The sequence below is a fragment of the Macaca fascicularis genome, chromosome 12, assembly GCF_037993035.2.
Source record: "Macaca fascicularis isolate 582-1 chromosome 12, T2T-MFA8v1.1".
In the NCBI taxonomy this organism is placed as follows: domain Eukaryota; kingdom Metazoa; phylum Chordata; class Mammalia; order Primates; family Cercopithecidae; genus Macaca; species Macaca fascicularis.
In genome coordinates this window covers 57,892,582-57,915,481 of record NC_088386.1, presented here as the reverse complement: position 1 = coordinate 57,915,481, position 22,900 = coordinate 57,892,582, and the positions used below count along the sequence as shown (strand labels likewise).

Here is a 22,900-nt window from a genome sequence, read left to right as displayed (position 1 = left end):
TCCCAGGCTCAAGTGATCCTCCGCCTCAGTCTACCGAGGATCTGGGACCACAGGCAGATGCCACCATACCCAGCTAATTTTCATATTTTTTGTAGAGAGGGTTCACTATGTTGCCCAGGCTGATCTCAAACTCCAAGCTCAAGTGATCCGCTGGCCTCAGCTTCCCAAAGTGCTGGAATTACAGGTGTAAGCCAGTGTGCCTGGCCCTAAAATGTTTTCTATCCATCAAAGCATCATAGATGAGCTTAGAAAATGTAATTTTGTCAATGTCAATTGGCAATTTCCCTAAATGTTAAGCTAATGTTTTTTACATTCAACCCTTCGAAAAAAATCGAATTTTTATCTATATTATTTAATCTATGTAACAGGTGTTAATAAATGCTAAGAGGATATATTGGCATATACATTTTTACTAAAGAAGACATGGCGTGGCCGGGCGCGGTGGCTCACACCCGTAATCCCAGCACTTTGGGAGGCCGAGGCGGGCGGATCACGAGGTCAGGAGATCAACACCATCCTGGCGAACACTGTGAAACCCCGTCTCTATTAAAAATACAAAAATAATTAGCCGGGCGTAGTGGAGGGTGCCTGTAGTCCCAGCTACTTGGGAGGCTGAGGCAGGAGAATGGCGTGAATCCAGGAGGCAGAGCTTGCAGTGAGCCGAGATCGCGCCACTGCACTCCAGCCTGGGCAACTGAGCGAAACTCTGTCTCAAAAAAAAAAAAAAAAAAAAAAAGACATGGCACAATTGTTCATATTTTTCTAAATAACTATTTAATTTTTTTCTTACATAATTACAAATCACCTACAATAACTAGAGGATCTCCTATAATGTTAAAAAAACATGTTGAGGAAAATAAATACTGGCAATAACTGGGCTTGCCTTTGTCATTAATATCTTCCTGATGATGATGCCATCCAGAGAGACAATAAAAAGATTCTTTATTTCCTAATTGCTGCATCAGCAAACATCATACCACCCATTACATCAATCATTGGCAAATTTTATCTGTATCATTGGTTCAAAGGAACAATGTTATTGGCTCAGTCTCTAGAAAGTTAACTTTTGATTATCTGCCTCATATTTTCCCATATTTAGCTCATCTGTGACAAATCTTAATTTCAGAGATATTAACAGCTGAAATCTACAAAACTCTGCTCAATTACATGCTTCATTAACCTCTTACTCCCCAGAAAATTAGGATTCTAGCAATTGATTATTTGCTTCATTGACCCCTCTCCTTTCACACTTTATGGTTATTTTTTCTGAATCCTGAATACAAGCAAAAAAGGCCTTTGAAACCTACGTAACTACTGTGCTCTTTGAGGGAAAATTCCAATAGAAAAGAGGAATTCTGATCATAATAATATGTTTGATTTATTAGTCTGATAGATGAATTGTGAAATGGATGCAAGGAAAATCTTCGCAGATATCTGTATGCAATCTCTGAGCATTTTGACAGCTGAACTTGATTTTTATAATAGATATCTTTAGTTTACTTCTAAACATCCAGTACAATCATGTTCAACTTTTAGGAACAGATCACATTTTGCAGACAAATATACATATACATGTCTACACATAAAGTTGCTAAGTCTCCTTAGATAGTTTTTGGGAGTTTGGACAGCAGTTTCTATTGGCTTATATTTGGAGCTATTGGTCATGCCTGTAAAAATGTATGGCATGACATATAAGAGATATGAGATCCTCAATGGAAAAATTATTTTGCTTTTAGTGGATCATTTGTTCATTTGTATGTGATTGATTGTCTACATTTTGCTAGAGATGGCATAAAGTATAACTCTTGGTAAAATATTTTTCAGGACAAGTCTAATTATCATTTAAAAAATATGACATCCCTAGTTATTTATTTGTTGTAACATTTGCATACTACTGTTTAGAATCACTTGATGGTCAGTTGTCTGTTACTGTAGAGAAAGCAAAAGTGAGTTCAAACTGCAGAAAAATAAAATGCTAATTGTAAAACAAAACAAAAATAAGTGTCTCAAAAATAAAGGTTATTAAATATTGAAATGAGTTTCCCAGTAAAGCTGTAAAAATGTCCTCTTTAAAAGCGATACTTTAGAAGTATTTGTGAGGTGTGATATAAATAAATGACAATCTAGGTAATTCCCCAATGTTTTAGACACATTCAGAATATATCTCTTTGATTGTATTAGTGAATGCATTCTTAGAAATATTGCAATGATGTAGTTAAGCTGAACAAAGGGCCAGAAACTAGTTTCCAATATTATTGAGATTTATTGAACAAATAATAATTGAATGCTGTATATAAACACCAGAACTTCGAGGGAATTAGCTGTAATGAAATCTAAAGCAAAATATGAGTGTGGAGTAATGACATTTATTACTTGTCTGGTGTTAACATTTCCCCACTTGCAGCCAAATATTTATTGACAAAAAGGACAAATGATGGATTAAGTAGAAAACTTCAGTGATCATTCATTCTATCAAACCTGCATATGAAACCAAAGATCACCTACTTATATATTTTCATTCATGGAAGAATAATTGTATCACTTATTTAGAGGCAAAGGTTTTAGAGAGTAAATCTCTTAAATAATATATTTTAAATATAAGATTCTTAAAAATGTTTACTAAAAAATAAGGTACAATTATTTTTCAAAAATTTTTAAATATTTCTGAACAAAAGATTTTTTTCTTGTTAGTGAGTCTCTCTTTGTTTAACTGTAGACAATTTATTCTTGAGACAAGAAGTTACTTATTCTAATTTCAAGCCTTCAGAAAGAATTCCACTGGCATGAAGAGAGAATTTTGTCTGATTTATTGTAAAATATCTACCAAAAAAAGAAAACACACGGTCTTCTTGAGTCTGGACCTAGTATCTAACATACATACAAAACGTCAATTGTTTAGAATATATATATATATGTATTTAAATAATGTTTAGTTTAAAAATTAATATACATAATAAAGGAAACTAACTTCTACCTCAATATAAGAAGTTATCTAGGGCTTCAGTAAACAGTGGATGTGGATATGTTTTTAAAGTTTTGAAATTGAATGATATTAATCAGCCACCCAGAAAAATGAATAATTGAATTTTTGGAAAAAGAGTTACTTTAGATTAAAAATAATAATATTGTCAAGATACATTAAAAATAAAAATCTTACATAGACCGACTTTACTGTGACGTTTTGGAAAAAAGAGTTGGAAAATTATTCAATCACAATAAATGAGTTGAGCTCTGAGATAGCATGGGTGCTGGTGGGTGAAAACTTGACTTGTTAAGAGTCCATTATATCCCCTTTGCTATACTTAGTGACAGGACTAGAAAACAAAGTGCCTTGCTTCAATGTACTGCAAAATGACTCACCTCTTTTTATATCTTATTTTCATTATGTGTTTGTTTTTTATAACAATAACCACATTTTGCCATCTACTGAGCTTTTATGCTCTTTTTGGTTGCTTTCAAGACTGACAAACAGACATTTTTCTAATACCAGTGAAAAGTTCAAGAAATACCATCTAAGAGACAGTTTTTTATCTCTAGTTTTTACAACTGTTGTGAATAGATTTATGTATAGTTGCATTTATTATATTTTCCAAAATAAAAAAATTGAGATTTTCATAATGTCTGGGTATTACATGAAATTAGATGTGCTGGGAGATAATTATGCAATCTGAAAACAATTATACTGAGATTCTGATCTTAGCAAAATATAATAAGGTAGTTGTTGGTCCTGTTTCTCACTTGCAGGTAACATAAAGATGGCCCATTAAACTAAACAATGAGGCTAAGGGTTTAGAACAAATTGGCAGAAGATTGATAATTATTAAGTCTACTCTCTCTTAGATTTTAGTGCAATCACTTCTTTCTATTCTGCAATCTGGGGCAAGATATCTTAAGTTTTTAAAGCAATATTAAAATAATAAGCAGGAAAGAGTTATTACAATACTAAACATCATCTACAAGATGTGTTATACACAACTGTAGCTATGCCCAGCTATGCACAATGAATGCCCAGGTGTGTTAGCCACAATTTGATAACAATAGAAGTAAGGCAAGGCATCTGTTACATTGTCAAGCCAGCATATGTAGTTATTCTGGTACATGTTACAAAATTACAAGAGAATAGCTTTGACTCTTGAAGTCAATATTCACTCGTTCTTACAATGCAACTGAGAGAGATAATTACTACTTAGTAATTTCTTCCCCTTCCCCCTCCTTTGTGTCTCTGTCATTACTTCTGCAATTATTTAGCATGAATACTGTCATACATGTTGAGATTTCAACATGTCCCATTTATCTTAAACTTTCTTTCTCCAGAAATGATGTCACTTATATGTTATCATGTACATTATATTGTTTTATCTGCTTAGAGAACTTATTGTCATATAGATTTTAACTTCATTTTGATAGAATGCTAGAAGAATCATCAGAGATTTCTTTGGAAAGAAGGCAAAAAGGCAGCTTGCATGCACAGCAGATTTCATTGCTTTTCTTATCATAACATCATTTTTACTCTACCATCTTTTCAACCAGCAGAGTCATTAGTACTTATTATCACAACATGTTATAAAAACAGCTCATTTATTTTAAAGTTTTTCACTTCATTTAACCAACATTTGGAGAATTTTTATTATACTTCATTTACTTTGAGGGTCAGAGAGAAATTTTGCTCCAAAAACAAGAAAATGTTAACAATAATTCTCAAATATTTCTGATTTCTCAGGATAAGTAAACAGAACGTAGAATTAAGAGGAAAAATAAACATAGGAAGCTGAGTTGTGTAGAAATGGCGAAATGTTGAACCAGGGTGACTCCTACCAGAGTCTGAGCAGTCAGTTTGCCTACACGAAGTCCGTCTTTCAATGCCCCTGCCATTTCCCGGGGGGAGCTGCAGGGCCAGTATGGAGAGGCCCCCACTTGTGATTCCAGATATCTAAGTATTGCATTTAAAAAGGGTGGAAGCTCTTTGAACCCATTTCACAACATAGAGTTCCTGCTTATATATGGAAAGAAAAATGTAAAGGATGTTTAAATAGAAACACAGAGTTCCTGTTTATTGGGTGTTATCTATAACTTTGTAAGGTTGGCCTTATTATTTATATTCACAGATGAAGAAACTGAAGTGTAAGATTAAATGAATAATTTGTCCAAGTGGACACACTGGTATGGAGGCAGAATTCAAACATAAGTTTGTCTGTTCCAAAGTCCTAGCACATAACTGCTAAGCTAAATATTAATAATACATATATGAGAAAGTTTGCTTTTTCTCTCAGGGATCCAGCCAATAATAATTTAAAGCCTATATTCATTCATAGGGAAGGAATATACTTTTGAAACTATAAAGAAGGAAAAAAGCAAGCATCTTCATTCCACTCTGAAAAACAACTCAGTATTGGAGACAGAGAAGACTCACCTCTCTAAACATCCCCAAATGAGCAGAGACCAGAGTCCAGTTATGATAAATACATGTCGACTACACAAGCTCCTCTCACCTTTAAAGAGTTCCAATACTAACAGAGAATAATTCAGGAGAGACTAAGTGATCCCCTTTCCCTTGTGATCACAAGAAACTGTAGACACTTATTAGAACATTTTTTTTAAAGACAGGGTCTTGCTCTGTTGCCCAGGCTAGAGTGCAATAGCACAATAATAGCTCACTGCAATCTCAAATTCCTGGGCTCAAGTGATCCTCCACCTCAGCCTCTAGAGTAGCTGGGACTACAGGCACCCGCCACCATACCCAGCTAATTTATTTTATTTTATTTTAATTTTTTGTAGAGGCCGAGTCTCACTATATTGCCCAGGCTGGTCTCAAACACCTGGGCTCAAGCAATCCTACTGCTTCAGCCTGCCAAAGTACTGGGATTATAGGCACAAGCCACCACACGCAGCCAGAACATTTTAATGAAAAAGTGTTTTTAATATTTAGTGCTCCTTTGTTATCATCAATATTAATACATAGGGTGTGGTAGTTATTCCATGTGCTATTTCTTCCATTAAGATATAAGTGCTCTTAACATAGTTGGATGTGCTTTGGGAAATAAGCAGCAACAATGAACAGACAAAATGACTCAATAATTGATTGGTAAACACCATGTAACTATGGAATAATTACATGCCCTGTGAATTATACAGTACTTATAGTTGACGTTATTTAGGAAACCTAAGAAATGAGCTTGTAATTTGTACTTATCAGATTTGAAGTCCAAACAACCAGTTAAGTATCCTGTTATTATATCGAAGTATCCTATCATTAGATACCTGGTCAGTAATAATCACCCAATTAGTTGCACATGTCATAGCCAAAAGCAAAATGCAATTATAATATCACTGGGACATCAAGAAATAATTTCTCAATTTAGCATGTTTAGGAATAAAAACATGCATTTAAATGTAGTGCCTAATTCATGCATGCAATCATCCAATAAGTGTTCCCACAGTTATGGGAAGAAGGGGCTTGACTGGCTGGCTCCTTCTCATTATCCAGATCTTTTACAACTCAAATGTCAGCTCCTCAGCAAGGCCCTTCTTGGTCTTCATTTTTAAGGCCATATCTACCCCAATCTACACCTCCAAATACCCTCTGTCATATTTCTGTGCTTACTGTCATCATGTCACTTTTCTCTCTCTGAAATTAATTAATTATTTTTTAAAAATCTCTCTCTCCTCAGTAGAGTACGATCTTGTTTTCTCTTCATTAGATTAGACACGTTGTCTATTAAATAACTGTCTCTATTAGGAAAGTAACCGTGTCTGTTTGTTTGACACTATAATCCCAGTGTGTGGCCTTAGTAGGCACACAGTAACACACTAGAATTTATGTTGGTGAATAAATGAGTCACTGAGGACTTATGCAAGGCACTTAGAACATAAAACAAGACAGATTCTCTGCCGCGTGGGTCTTGCATGCCACAATACTGAATTACTGTGTCATGCACTTTCAAAGTATTTTCCAAAGCGGGTATCATATTTAAAAAAAAAAAAAAAAAAAGAACTAAGTTTAATACTGAGTTTAAATAGACAGTCAAGCTTAATGCTACCATACTGTCTTAACCTGTTCTTGTCCACTTTGCTTCACATGAATGTACTTTGAATTGTTTACCAACTGTTTCTGACTGTGTACATTTATTTCTACAGACAACAACATTAATTGGTCTTTTGAAGACTGCCCGGCTCCTCCGTCTTGTGCGCGTGGCCAGGAAACTGGATCGATATTCAGAATACGGCGCTGCTGTTCTAATGCTCTTAATGTGCATCTTTGCCCTGATTGCTCACTGGCTGGCTTGCATTTGGTATGCGATTGGGAATGTAGAAAGGCCTTATCTGACTGACAAAATCGGATGGTTGGATTCCTTAGGACAACAAATTGGGAAACGTTACAATGACAGTGACTCAAGTTCTGGACCATCCATTAAAGACAAATACGTCACAGCACTTTATTTTACCTTCAGCAGTTTAACCAGTGTAGGATTCGGGAATGTGTCTCCTAACACGAATTCGGAGAAAATCTTTTCAATTTGTGTCATGTTGATTGGCTGTAAGTAGCTTTCTCTTCTGTTGTCTATTAGGATAGAATAATACCTTGAAATTAATATTTCTAAAGTATTTAGAGTCAGGCAAAGAAAACATTACAGAAAATTGAGGAGATAATGGGATTACATATATGGGGACTGTATTCCATCAAATCTGATTCTCTCTGTGAAGTGGAGACACCAAAAAGGTCTTTCTGAACCTTAGGGAACTATGGGCATAAAATTGGAGCAACATGGTTTCAGGAATTGAAACTTGCAGTCCAGTGTTACTGCTATGAAAAGAGTATCTGTAATTTATTACCAATGGTTATTTTCTATTTCAAGCTGAGGCTAGATTAGAATGGGAAATTCTCATTTACACTACGTGATAGGTAGATAGATAGATAGATATAAAAAAGTTAACCATATATATCATCACAACAATTATTCTGTAAACTAATCTTTCATATACATGTGTATGTGTATATATAATATATAATATATAACATTATATATATTATATATACACATATATTATATATTATATATACATATATAATATATTATATATACACATATTATATATACATATATTATCTATGCATATATTATAGACATATATTATATATACCTATATAATATATATTATATGTAACATATATTATATAATACATAATATATTATATATTATATATATACACGCAACATACACATACCTATTTATACATAATATACATGTAATTTTCCCCTGTCATTGACTAAAAATTTCTTTTCCTGTGACATTATGTCAAGATCTAAGTGATTGGTTAATGTCATGAGCATCATTTGTAACAGATATTCTTTGGAATTAACAAAGTTTGTTAAAAGATGTTTTAATATTAATGTATATTTTAATAACACCGTGGAACCACTGAAGGTGAACTTGCTGTTTCCAGGCAGCAATTAGCAAAAGCATAAAAGCATGATGGATTTTTATTTTCATTTTTTTACCATATTTTTAAAAATAATTTCAACTTTTAGATTCAGGGAGTATGTGTGCAGGTTTGTTACATGGGTATATTGTATGATGCTGAAGTTTGGGGTATGAGTGATTCCCATCACCCAGATCATGATCATAGTACCCAATAGGTAGTTTTTCAGTCGTTGCCCCCGTCCCTTTATCTCACTCTACTAGTCCCACATGTGTATTGTTCTCATCTTTATGTCCATGTGTACATAATGCTTAGCCTCCACTTCGAAGTGAGAACATGTGGTATCTGGTTTTCTGTTCCTATATTAATTCACTTAGGATAATGGCCTACAGCTGCATCCATGTTGCTGCAAAGGACATACTTTTTTTTTTCTTTTTTATGGCTGTATATTAGTTCATATTGTATACATATTATGTTTTATTTATCCAGTTTACTGTTGATGGGCATCTAGGTTGATTCCATGTCTTCTTCAATGTGAATATGGCTGCAATGGACATATAAGCACATGTGTCTTTTTGGTAGAATGCTTTATTTTTCTTCAGGCGTATACCCAGTAATGGAACTGACAGGTCGAATGATAATTCTGTTTTAAGTTGTTTGAGAAACCTCCAAACTGCATTCCACAGTTGCTGGACTAATCTATATTTCCCTCAAGCAATAATAAATGCTTATATCCCCTAATATAAGCATTCCATTTTCTCCACAGCCTCGCCATCATCTGTTATCCAAATCATATTTCCTAGGTTTTCTTCTAGGATTCTTACGGTTTGAGGTCTTACATTCCAATCTTAAATCCATCTTGATTTAACATTTGTAGATGGTGAAAGATAGGGGTCCAGTTCAACACTTCTGCATATGGCTAGCCAGCTGTCTCAGCACCATTTATTGAATAGGGCTTTCTTTATACATTGCTTATTTTTGTCAACTTTGTTGAAGATCAGATGGCTGTAGGTGTGCAGTTTTATTTCTGGGTTTTCTATTCCATTCCATTGGTCTATGTGTCTGTTTTTGCACCAGTACCATGCTGTTTTGGTTACTGTGGCCTTATAGTATAGTTTGAAGTTGGGTACTGTGATGCTTCCAGCTTTGTGCTTTTTGTTTAGGATTGCTTTGGCTATTCAGGCTCTGTTTCACTTTCTATAAATTTCATAATAGTTCTTTTTTCTAATTCTGTGGAAAATGACATTGGTAGTTTGATAGGAATAGCATTGAATCTGTAAATTGCTTTGAGGAGTATGGCCATTTTAATAATATTGCCTCTTTCAATTCATGGGCATGAAATGTTTGTCAATTTGTTTGTGTCATCTATGGTTTCTTTCAGCAGTGTTTTGTAGGTCTCCTTGTAGACATCATTCACCTCCTTGGTTAGATGTATTCCTAGTTATTTTATTTTTTGACTACTGTAAATGTGATTGCATTCTTGATTTGGAACATTATTGGTGCATGGAAATGCTACTAATTTTTGTACATTGATTCTGTATCTTGAAACTTTACTGAAGACATTTATCATTTCTAGGATCTTTTTGGTTGTTTATAGGAATAGAATAATATTATCAGCAAAGAGAGATAATTTGACTTTTTCTTTTCCTCTTTGGAGGCCTTTTATTTCTTTATCTTGCCTGCTTGTTCTAGCTAGGACTTCTAGTGCTATGTTGAATAGGAGTGGTGAGAGTGGGCATCCTTGTGTTGCTCCTGCTTAATGGGAATGCTTCCAGCTTTTTCCCATTCATGATATTGGCTGTGGGTTTACAATACATTGTTTTTATTATTTTGAAGTATGATCTTTCAATGCCTAGTTTGTTGAGGGTTTTTAATCAGGAAAATTTTGGATTTTAAGCATGGTTTATTTCTAAAGATTCAAGAAGAACATTATCCTTAGAATGCATAGAAAGTTGAAAATAGATCCTGATAGTTGATTTTTAAATGTCAACATGATAATAAAATGTGCTTAGATAAATCCCTATTAATGAAATGTAAATAAATTCACCAAGTTTATTGTCTACTTTATATCCAATGTGCTTTTCGTAAGTTTTTATTTTAGTAGCATTTGTGTAAGCAAACAACATTACATTTCAGTAACTATTAAGACATTCTACAAATTCAGTCCAAGTCTAGGCTGCAAACACAGAAGTAGCATTGTACCCAGAAAGAAATGGAAGTTGGATCTCCTAGAATAAAGTAGAAATATGTATTCCAGAGAGACTGAACACAGAGCAAGCACAGTTCCAACCATTTTGTGATTTCAACTACTAGTAAACACTTTATAGGGGTCATCTGCTTTAGTGGCATAGGTATCAAACAAGGAAAAACTTGGTCTTAATTAAACACGTATGTAGCAGAAATATCTTTTTAAGAACATAGAACCTGTATTTTGAAACTTAGAATTTTTAAGAAAGACTTTTAAAAATGCACTTGTTTAGCGACTTCACCACTTAGTAATCCACACCACTTGTAAGGATTAAGTAAAATACGTAGTGCTATTTATCATGTGAATTTTTTTAAATTGAAGATAGCTCAGTTCTTTACTTGCTCTGCACCTAATCTCGATTCCCTCAATCAGGGAATTTTAGTCAGTTGTCTTCCTTTGTCTTTCTTTCCTTCCTTTCTTCTTCGCTTCCTTTTTTTCTTTTTTAATATAGCACTAGACTATTTCTATTAATATGTTAAGAATAATACATGTTTTCTGCAGATGAATTGTATCTTTTAAGAAAAAAGAAAGCACTCTAATCAAATTGGTTATAGTAGGATACACCCACATTCCACATACCGTCATTTATTTGAATATAAGACTTGGTTCTATACACCTTAATCCAAATAGGATTATGTAAAGCTTTATGTCACGCAGGAAATACTTTATAGGTACTCCTGGAGAACCGCACCATGACCTATTATGTCATAAATAAAGAAAAGAGTAAAATTAAGACTTGAAATTTGGCAATAATAAGAATACTGAAATTTATGTACCCATTTGATGTATATAGGTGTATCTGCACACGATATTCTCAGTTCAATCTAACTATATTCTAAAATGATATGGTTTTATCTATGCCCATACTCCTCAGACCTTTTAGTGGCCTTATTTCAGCCTGAAAAAATAAAATAACAAAAAATGTGATTAAAAAATGTGTATGTGCTAATTACAACTATTGTGGTTATCAGGTTGAACTTTCTCAGCATCCTGAGTTTAACTCTAATCTTTATTCTAAAAGAAAAATTTGAAGCCAAGTCGTAGAAAACAAGGCAATCAACCCTCTATCTTATAGCAATATAATTTAAGGAAACTAAAAATAAAACATTAAATGCAAATAGTAAATATCTAATGCATATAGATTGTTACATGCATTTTGTAAAGCTGCTGTTTGCAAAGACAGTTTTTGTACTGCTGACCTTGTACAGACTACAGTAACCAGATAATATGTTTTAAAAGTGTGTATAATTCAAAATAAAAAAGGAAGACTGTGAAGTCATTAAATAATTGTAAATGTAAGTCATGCTCATATGTTTACACCTGTTTTATAACATATAGCATAATTTTATATTTTAAATATTATAAATAACATGTATATATTTAATTTTAAAAAACACATAAGCCAGAAAAATAAAGGCAAATGTACTCCATTTCTGACCTGCTTGACAAACATCTTGATTGGAAGAATTTCTTATTTTTGTAGCAAGTAAAAAAAAAGTTACTAGAGTTCTGCTTCCAGTTATGATGGAGTTACTAAAACCTTACTCTCCTTCTATTAAAAACAAACAGAAAACTGATCAAAATATATAAGACAATTGTTTTCAGGCACTGGAAAATTAACAGGGAAGTTTGATCCCTGAAAGAAGGAAAGCAAACAATATGGGCCACATGTTTTCTTGACTTTTTGTCTGGAGGCACTTTCTGGACTACAGTGAACAGAGAAGGGAGAAATAACCTAAGCAGACCCCAGCAGTCTTACAGAGTTAAGAAAACAAGATCAGAGGTCATGGAGGCTAAGCTACTGCAATTTGCAAGACAGACAAGTGGAGAAGTAGTTATGGAAAAGAAAAGCCCCAGAAACCTACATAGGTATCCTTTTGAGTCTTCTGATGAATACTAAGTCACAAATGCATGGGGTAAAACTCCCTAAAATCCAGCAAAGAAATACCAGAAATACTATAAGCTAAACAATTTCCAGAGCTCACATAGATGTGGGAGATTTTCAAATTTCAGCCAACAGAATGGAAAACCTTTATTGAACATCCAGGGTATTTGGTAGAAATCTCAGAAAAAAAAAAAAAATAGTGCTGTAGTACCAGGGCTAATCTGTCCTAAAAATAAGCTTAAACAGCAAGCTTCAAAAGGCACACGCTGATCTCCAAGTGGTTTAACTCCTGCAAGAACATCTAACTTCTTTTTAAGACAAAAAAAGTTACAAGCATTGAAGAAGGTTAAATTTATAGTGCCCAATATCTATTTAAAATTTAAGAGATATTATAAGAAACAGAAAAATGTAATTCTTAATAGGAAAAAAAAAATCAAGTAAAATGGAACTAGAATTTACAAAGATGATGAAGACAAGCAAAAAAAAGAAATTCTTTTTTTTTAATAATAGCAGAAATTTTTTAATTTAAAAATAATGGTAGAATTTTTTCCAAAATTGATGAAAACTATAAACCACATATCCAAGAAGTCCAGTGAATCCCAAACAGGTTAAATATATGTAAAACACACTGGTGCACATCATAATCAAATATTAAATGCTGCCGGAGAAAAAAAGACACATCATATACAAAGGAAAAAGATAATGTTGATAGATTTCTTATTAGAAATGATGAAAGCCAAAGAAAATGGAACAAAATCCTTATGTTGCTGAAAGAAAACTAAAATCTGTCAACATAGGAATCTATGTTTAATTAAACTACTCTTCAAAAATGACAAAACCTGACATAATTCTTCATGAGCAGACTACAAGAAATGATAAAGTTCTTTAAGTGAAAGGAAAATTATACCAGATGAAAATTTGATCAACACAAAAGAATGAAAAACTAGAAGTGGTAAATGTGTGAGTTAAAAAAAAAAAAAAAATACTTTTTCCGTATTTCTAAATGTCTTCAAAAATAATTGACTCCTTAAAGCAAAAACTAATGTCAATGAATGTGGAGGTTTTATAACATATGTAGAAGGAGAAATTATGACAATGATAGTACCAAAAAGTGGGAAGAAGAAATAGAAATATATGTTGTTGTAAGATTCCTACATCATTCATGACATGGTATTATGCTATTTAAAGTAGATGTTGACCAATTTAAAATGCATGTTATAAATCCTACAACTATAGCTAACAAGCCAACAGGAAAGACAAAATGGAATAATAACAAAATAACACATGTAAAATATTGTAGGAAATAAGTAAAAAAGGGAAATGCCGAAAACAAATAGCAAGATAGTATATTTAAACCCAAATATATCAATAATTGCATTAAATGTAAATGATCTAAATGCTTTTGTTGAAATGGAGAAATTATCAGAGAGTATTTTAAAAAATAAGGCTCAACCATATGCTGTCTAAAGAAAACATACTTATAAAGAGTAAAAAAAAAAATGAAAAACAATGTTCATACAAATCCTAATCATAAGAAAATCTGAGGAACAGTATTAACTTCAGACAATGTAGTGATATTAACTTTAGGACAAGTACTATTGCCAAAGATAAAATAGATAAATATAGCAATCCTAAATGTGTAGGCACTCAACTACAGAACTTTAAATTACATGAAGGAAAAACTGATGTAACTGAAAGGAAAAATTGACAAATTCACAAGACAAATTCATAATTATAGTTTGCAATGTTAACACTGCTCTTTCAGTGTTTTATAGAATAAACAGACCAAATGAATAAAAATATAGAAAACTTAAAGAATACTATCAGCTAAACTTGGTATATTGACAATTATAAAATACCAGCAGAATACATGTTCTTTTCTAGCATATATGGAACATTTACCAGTAGACAAGCCACATGCTGGGCTACAAAACAAGTCTCAATAAATTTGGAAATGCTAAAATCATACAAAGTATTTGTCTGATGATAGAGAAACCAGAAATCAACAATAAAAGAAGGAAGAGGAAAAGGAGGAAGAAGATGAGGAGAAGGAGGAAGAGGACAAGGAGACAAGGAGTAGGAATAAAAACTGATAGATATTTAGAAAGTCCCCAGATGTTCAGAAATAAGTTCCAAATAACTCACAGTTCAAAGAAGAAATCACATGGAAAATTACAAACTATTTTTAACTTAATGAAAATGGAAACAAAATGTATCAAAACTTGTATAGGGCACCTAAGGCATTTTTTAGAGATAAATCTATAGCTTTAAGTGTTTTTATTTAAAAATGAGATCTAAAATCAAAAATCTAAGCTTGTATTTTAAGAAGCTAGTAAAAGGCAAGCAAATTAAAACCTAATACAACTGGAAGAAAAGAAATAATAGATATAAGAGCAGAAGTCAATAAAAATAGAAAACAAACAAGAGAGAAAGTTAATGGAAGTAATTTTTAAAATCAGTAAAACTGATAAGCCTCCAACTAGACTAAAAGAGAGAACGTAAGTTACTGTCCTGTATGAAAGAAAGATAATAACACAAATCTTATGGACATTAAAAGGATAAGAAAAGAACATTATAAAGAACAATAAACTTGACAATTTAGATCAAATAATAAAATTATTTGAATTATACACATTACCAAAACTGAAACAAACAAAAATAACCCTGAATCATACAATAAAAATTGATAAATTGGATTTCATCAAAATTAATAACTTCTACACTTCAAAAAACACCATTAAGAAAAGGAATGGACAAATGGTATACTTGAAGAAAATATTTTCAATACCGAGGTCAAAAAAGGACTTATATCCAGAATATATCAATAATTCTTACAAATCCATAATAAGAAGACAACTCAATTTAAAAATGGTTAAAGTATTTGAAAAGACAGTTCATGAAATATACATGAATGACTAATAAAGACATGAAAAAAATGTTATTAATCGTCAGGAAAATGAAAATTAAAACCCTAATGAGATATTACACATGTACACTACAATGGTTAAAATTAAAGACTGACAAAACCAAATGCTGGAGAGGATATGGAACAACTAGTATTTTCATACATTGCTGGTGAGAATGTAAAATGATACAACTTTGAAAAACAGTTTGGCAGTTTCTTATGAAGTTAAACATACCACACAACTCAGCAATTCCACTCTTAGGTGTTTAAAAGAAATGAAAATATATGCCCACACAAAGTCTTGTATACAAATGTTCATGGCAGTTTTATTCGTAATAGCCAAAAACTAGAAACAGCAAGGTTTCCATCAACAGGAGAAGAGATAAACAAACTGTGGTATAGCCATATGATGCAAATCAATTCAGCAATTAAAAAAAAAAACAAATTACTGATACACACAACAGAATGATTCTCAAAAACATGTTGAGCAAAAGAAGTCAGTCACAAATGTACATAATGAATATGTACATTATGATTCCACTTATATAAAATCCTAGAAAATTCAGACTAATCTGTAATGGCATAAAGGAGCTCAGTGGTTGTCTAAGGTCTGAAGTGAGTGATTGCAAGCAGCCAAGGAACACAAGGAGACTTTTAGAGTGAAGCAAATGTTCTATATCATGAGTGTGTTTACAGGGGTGTATATATTTGTCAAAACTAATTGAATTATACACTTAAAATAGGTACATCTTACATATAAATTATAAATCAATAAAATTTATTTTATTAAGTTACAGAATTGTTTAAATTTATGTAGTAAGAATGCAGGTGTATTTGTTTGTCAACATGTTTCAGCTAATATCTTCTGACCAATCAAATGTATTAGTATGGTTACTATATCAAAATTAAGGTGTGGTGTGCTGAAGGAAGTTTTAAGATACACCTGTTTTATTTCTATAATACCTAAACTAAAGCAAACCATTTGGATGAAAAAAGAACTCCCTATTTTATAAAACTAAAATTATTGAGTTAAGGAGAGATGCCTAGATATCCATAGTCTGTCAACTTGCTTTTGATTGATATTTTTGCCAGTTGGGCATCAACTAAATAATATGTACAGAATATAAGTATTTTATTCTTCTCTCTAGCTTACAATCTCTAGCTCCATTTCCTTCCTAAAAAATAGGAAAAAGATTAATGTCTTTATATTAATTTAAAAAGTCATAATCACAGAATTTCCTAAAAATAAGTATTTCAGGTCACTTTTTGTTTTTTTGTTTGTTTGTGTGTTTGTTTTTGAGATAGGGTCTCACTCTGTCACCCAGGCTGGAGTGCAGTGGCATGATCTTAGCTCACTGCAACCTGCACCTCCCTGGTTCAAACGATTCTCGTGCCTCAGCTTCCGTAATAGCTGGTACTACAGGCACACAGCAAGATACCCGGCTAATGTTTGTATTTGTTGTAGGGATGGGGTTTTGCCATGTTGCCCAAACTGGGTTCGAACCCCTCAGCTCAGGTGATCCACCTGCCTCGGCCTCCCAAAGTTCTGGGATTATAGGCGTGAGCCACTGTGCCCAACCATGAATTAGTCACTTATCTGTTCAACTATGTACTTATAATCTAGATTTTTTTTCATCTTGACAGCTAGTGGGAAATGCTTGTTTATGACTTTAACATTTTGGTTAATTTTGATGGTAGAGATAAAACTCTACCATTCAAATAACATCTAATTTGCTAAAATCTATTTAATAAATAAGATTTTTTCCTGATCTTTCTTGATCATGTAATGGTTTAGATAAAACACGTGTTTCTTGATCATGTGTGGTTTAGGTTAAAAAAAATAGCATTGATTTCATGCCCTCTGATTAAATCTACTTCCTGAGCACTTGATAGGTATTTTGGAAACGTAACATCACATGTGATTGTTTCCCCACTACATTTGGGATAAGTAAAGCGTGTTTTTCACATGAATGTCCTTGGATCACAGGAATCAATTTCTGGCAAATATTGTTAATTCTCTATTTAAAGAATGATTCATTTACTCAAAAACAATTTAGGCCCACCTTTTCTTCATGTAGAAGATACAATTCAAACATCTGCTCTACCTTACAGAGGATTAATGTCTCTTATATATGCCAATTCAGCCTCACTAGAGATCTCCTGTGTTAGTCTGGATGTCCAGAGAAGCAGAACCAAAAGATAGATATTGGAAAGACATATATATTTGAATATAGATAAAGATATAAAGAGATTTATTAGAAGAAATTGGCTCACACAGTTATAGAGGCTGAAAATTCTCAAGATCTGTACTCAGTAACTGTGTCTAGACCAGGGAGAGCCAATGATGTGGTTTCAGTCTGAGTCCGAGTGCAAGTCCAAAGGCTGGAGAAGACTGATATTCAGCTCAGACAGTCAAGCAGAGAGTTCATTCTCCTTTACTTCCCCTTTTTCTTCTATTCAGGACTTCAATAAGTTGGATGCAGCCCACCCACAGTGGGGAGGACAAACTGCTTTACTCGTTTACTGACCCAAATGCTAATCTCCTCTGCAAACCCCTCACAGACACATCCAGAATATTTGTGTAACCAAATATCCAGGCACACTGTGGCCCAGTCAAGTTGATATAAAATTAACCACCACATCTCCCCAACTTTCGTCCCCTTAAATAGATAAAAACAAGGGGTCACTGCTTTCCCCGGGACATTCTCTTACTTGGGATATCTATGGTACATAAGGATCTTGATAACCAAGCATGATAAGATAAGCGAACAAGGTGAGATGGAAAAGCAAGCAAGTGCTCAGGAAAACATACTAGTTTAAAACATGGCCAGAAACTGGCCAAAGCCTACTTTGGAAATGATTAAGTGGCTTATAGAAGCAATTGTAAAATTTGTTTGAGGAAAAAAATGTGTTGTTTGAATTTACTTTAATTAAACACTTCAGACTCTTTTGTTGTTGCTGTTTTCCCCACCCTGGTATATAGCTATTCCAGTGACTTAAACATATGTTACCATATCTCTCAGTTTCTGATAGATGCCCAAAGATCAATATTCAGATTTTATATCGTGATGTGACTTTCTGTACAGAGAATAGCGTTTATTTTTAGGATTATTAGAAATGAATACAAATATTAAAAAGAGAGAAAGTGCTTAAAGAGCTTATTTTAAATCATGAAGATTTAGTGGAAGAAGCACCAATACAGATATTCTTCCTAAATGCTGATTATATAGCAAGGGATCTCATAGCAGTTTCTTCCCATAGATGAAAGAACAAAAATGTGTTCTATTTTTTCCCTATAAAAATGAAGCTATGTGAATTTTTCTAAGCCAGAGATATGTTTCTTATGCAAAAATACTATGAAAATGAATTGGAATAGATTAAGAACTGTATACAAATTAACACTCCAAAGAAACTGAGTTTCTTAAAAGAATTTGTTATCCCTTAACAAACCTAATGTATTCAAAATAATCTCAAATTTAATAATAGATTTTTCTTCTACAAAGTTAGATTTGAGGCTGAGAGGCAGAAATAAGTCACAATTTAAAACTAATATGTTAACTCCAATTCAAAAAGGGTTTTTAAATCCCTAAAAGACACTTTTGCCTCATATTTTTTTCAAGAAAATGTATTTTTGGTGAGCCATGACATGCCTTCTTTTTCAAATGAAAGGGTTTATTTCAAATGCATTTCTCCCTAGTCAATGCTCCCAGCCACAAGCTGATATTATAAACAATGTGAGTTTTCACTTTCATTTAGAATCCATGATGAATTTGGATACTTTCCCTCTCCAGCTTTATCACTAAAATTATGAAATGTAAAGCAGTTTTAGTTTAACTGCTTTTTTTCCCCATGATCCAATGGTAAATCCTCACTAGACTGAGATAATCAAAATCCTCATGCTTGATACTCTAACAATATATAACTTGCCTATGTTTCCCCCATAACTTTGTTTTTTATCCAATCCAGCACTAATGTATGCAAGCATTTTTGGGAATGTATCTGCAATTATCCAAAGACTATACTCGGGAACTGCCAGGTACCACATGCAGATGCTGCGAGTAAAAGAATTCATTCGCTTTCACCAAATCCCCAACCCTCTGAGGCAACGTCTTGAAGAATATTTCCAGCACGCATGGACTTACACCAATGGCATTGACATGAACATGGTATGTATGTCTGTTTTCCAAAATGAAAGTGCCACAGGCATTATAGTGATAGCCAAAATGGAATAAAAGCCAGAATCACCAGCTTTGAACCCCTTGCTTTTGTTTTCTTCTCTCGGATGTGTATTTTCTCCCCTGGAGATAGTCTCTCATTCTCAATTCATGGCATTGCATGGTGCTATATCTAGTTACACTGTGTGGCAAAGGCATTATAACATGATGCAAACTGATATAACTGTGTGTAGTAGAGTTCCCACTTCTGGTGAGAGAGAGCATTGCTTTAGCTGGGACTTGGGTTTTTACTGCATGGCCTCATTGCCAACACCCCCCAAAAATAGTTGGATCCAGTTGCAATAAGGTTTGGCAAGTAAATGGTAACAATTATGATGCCCCCAAACAGAGATCTCAGGTTAACACACTTTAAAAGACAGGAAATTGAAAACTTATAGGAGAGGTCAGGGAGCTTAAGTATACATAAGCATTTTGTGATAGGAAGTTTCACACTTTAAGAATGTTTTTTTCTATATTTTAAACGATCTACGCTGTGCCCTTTTACTGTACCTGGTTTAATGCGTCTTTCCTTTCAAGGGGGAAATATGGATCCCTTCATATTTTTCCTTCACCTTTTAAGCAAATTCAACATCAACAATCACCTGTCATAACCTCCCTTCCTGTATCACTGCTCAAAAATCAACACTTTTAATGATACTAATGTGGTCCAAAGACCTCTTTTGATTATTAGGAGAATTGCCCACTTTCTTTTACCTTGCAATTTGGCTATAAAGGCTGGTTTCTAAATAAATTATACAGCAAATCCAAATTCGATGATGTATCATAGAGCGCCAGAAAAAAAGGAACAAAAATATGGTGGCTTCCCATATGGCTACTCCTCCACTGGGCAAGAACCCTGTTTCTAAGAATTTCTCAGAAAATAAAAGCACTCACATTTAATTATGTCAATTGCATGAAACAATTTTTGTGTAAGTGAGCCTGTACAATTTAAAATGGTACTTTCTGTTTAACCAGTAATAGTCTAATAAAGAAAGAAGGGTTCAAAATTAACAGGAATGGTGCAGAAAGCACTGCAAATATTACCCAATTTGAAAGTAATATTTATATATGGATAAGTTTATCATACCTGTGTGTGATGTATTTGATTGAGAAGGACATGCCATGACAAAAATGACAATTTGAAGAGCTAATCAAATGAGCACTTTTCACGTAAAACCCCTTGAGTCGTTTCTAATCATCCCAAAGTTCCTTGTGAAAAATTCATTTGTAAATTGATCCCCCAAAGGAACACTTTAATCTCACAAGAAAGAGCACCTACATGTTGATCACTTTTCTATATTTCCATCACTGTTATTGTTTAACAAAGGTGTCAGCATTCAAAGTCTTTTGGGGACTCTCTGCTGCTGGGTTGGCTGAAGCAGTGTCAAGAATTTTTAATCAAAACACATCACTCATTTTTTGTTGTTCCATACTGCCAGATTATTTCAAAAACAGTAGCAAAACAATTATTTTACCCCCCTCCATGTAACTCTAGTTTTGTGACCATTTTTTTGTGATAAAGTCTATTTTGTGACAACTATTTACCTTTCATTGTTTGACTCTATTACCTATGAATATGGTTTATATACCACTTGCCTATTTACAATGTACTTATGAAAGATTTATCTCTTTCCTGTCTGCTTCACACCTTAATAAATGGAATCACAACACCCACCGGTAAGAACAGGAGGTATTTATATCCAATTTGATTCTCGTGTAAATTGTGGAGAACACCCTTGTTATCTGTCAGGTTTAGAGCTTGTTAAATGATTTCCAATGTTAGTTCTGATCTTTTTTGCATGACGTAGCTGAGGAAATACAAAGCAAGAAACTGGGGAAGACAACCTGGAAGAGGCCAAGTACAGAATAGAAATCCTTAACTTTAACAATGACTTGACCTCTAACAATATTTATATACAATTTCCCAGTCCCCATAAAAACTCACTTCTCTGCCCCTATCCCGACTCTGGTAAAGGCTATGGGTATACGGTTTGCATTAGATAATTGTCATAAATAAAATGTCATTCTCTTTCATTATCTTCTATTTTCATGATGTAGGTGCTTTTCTTTCCTCTCATCTGCATGCCTGTATTACATCGTCCTGGAGTGTGTGAGCTCTAAACCATGTGCTGCTGAGTCTTGCATGTGGTTTTGAGAGCTTGACTTTGCACGGACTTCTTGTTTGTGTACAGTGTCTACATTTCTCATTTTGTGACTGCAAAGTGAGTAAGCGAACTGCAAGATAACTCTGAACACTCAGCAAATGGAAGATGCTTACTTGTTAAGCACTACTTATGAAACAAAGTTGATTAGAGAAAAAACAACTATACTCTTAGACTATTGAGAGGTTAAAAAAAATCAAAATGGATTTTTTTTACCTCCAAAACCACACTTAAAATCCCTATGTATTGTCAACTAAATTGTAATTTAATCGCAGTTTAAAATCATTCAAATTTATGTATTATCACACATAAAAGCATATTTAACTTGTATTTTGCATCAGCATTCCATGATATTTTAAGTATAACCTTAAATATAATTTCTCATAAAACATTTCAGGTCATTTTCACTGTTCAACCATGTCCAAATGAAGTACAAGATACTCAATCACACTGTATTGATTGACTTAAAATTATTTTTATGAACAAAACCATTTGATTGTTTGATAGACCAAAAAAATAAGAAATAATTGACCTAAAAAGTGTGGCCATATCCTTTAATCCCTGCATCTTTTGCTTTTTGTGTAAAAGCTATTACCAGAGTGTTTCAAAACTTAAAGCACTGTGGGAACAAGTATGGACTCCCTTTTAATTGAGCCAGATGGTTCAGAGTACAAAAGGAAATGGGCCAGAATAATGAAGCCACTGAAAGAATCACAGTGTTTTGTTTTGTTTTGTTTTTGTTTTTGTTTTGAGGCAGAGTCTTGCTCTATTGCCCAGGCTGTAGTGCAGCAGTGCCGTCTAGGCTCGCTGCAACCTCTACCTCCTGGGTTCAAGCAATTCTCCTGCCTCAGCCTCCTGAGTAGCTGGGATAACAGGCACATGCCACCACACCTGGCTAATTTTTGTATTTTTAGTAGAGATAGGCTTTCACCATGTTGGCCAGGATGGTCTCGAACTCCTGATCTCAAGTGATCTGCCACCTTGACATCCCAAAGTGCTGGGATTATAGGCGAGAGTCACCACGCCTGGCCTAGATCATGTTCTTTTGAGTGTGATCTCATATTAGG

General features: G+C 33.5%; 1 protein-coding gene across 6 annotated transcripts in view; it reads left to right on the top strand.

Annotated features, from left to right (window-relative positions):
- Nucleotides 1–22,900, top strand: part of KCNH7 (potassium voltage-gated channel subfamily H member 7) — a 481,965-nt gene that overhangs the window by 408,277 nt on the left and 50,788 nt on the right. For 5 of the 6 annotated variants that reach the window (XM_065525576.2, XM_005573324.5, XM_015432301.4 and 2 more), the window contains 2 exons: nucleotides 7,135–7,534; nucleotides 19,424–19,623. In XM_065525576.2, the coding sequence (XP_065381648.1) occupies nucleotides 7,135–7,534; nucleotides 19,424–19,623 (600 nt within the window). Of the gene's footprint in view, nucleotides 1–7,134; nucleotides 7,535–19,423; nucleotides 19,817–22,900 lie in introns of those variants that run through there. The other variant, XM_005573327.5, reaches the window with a different exon arrangement.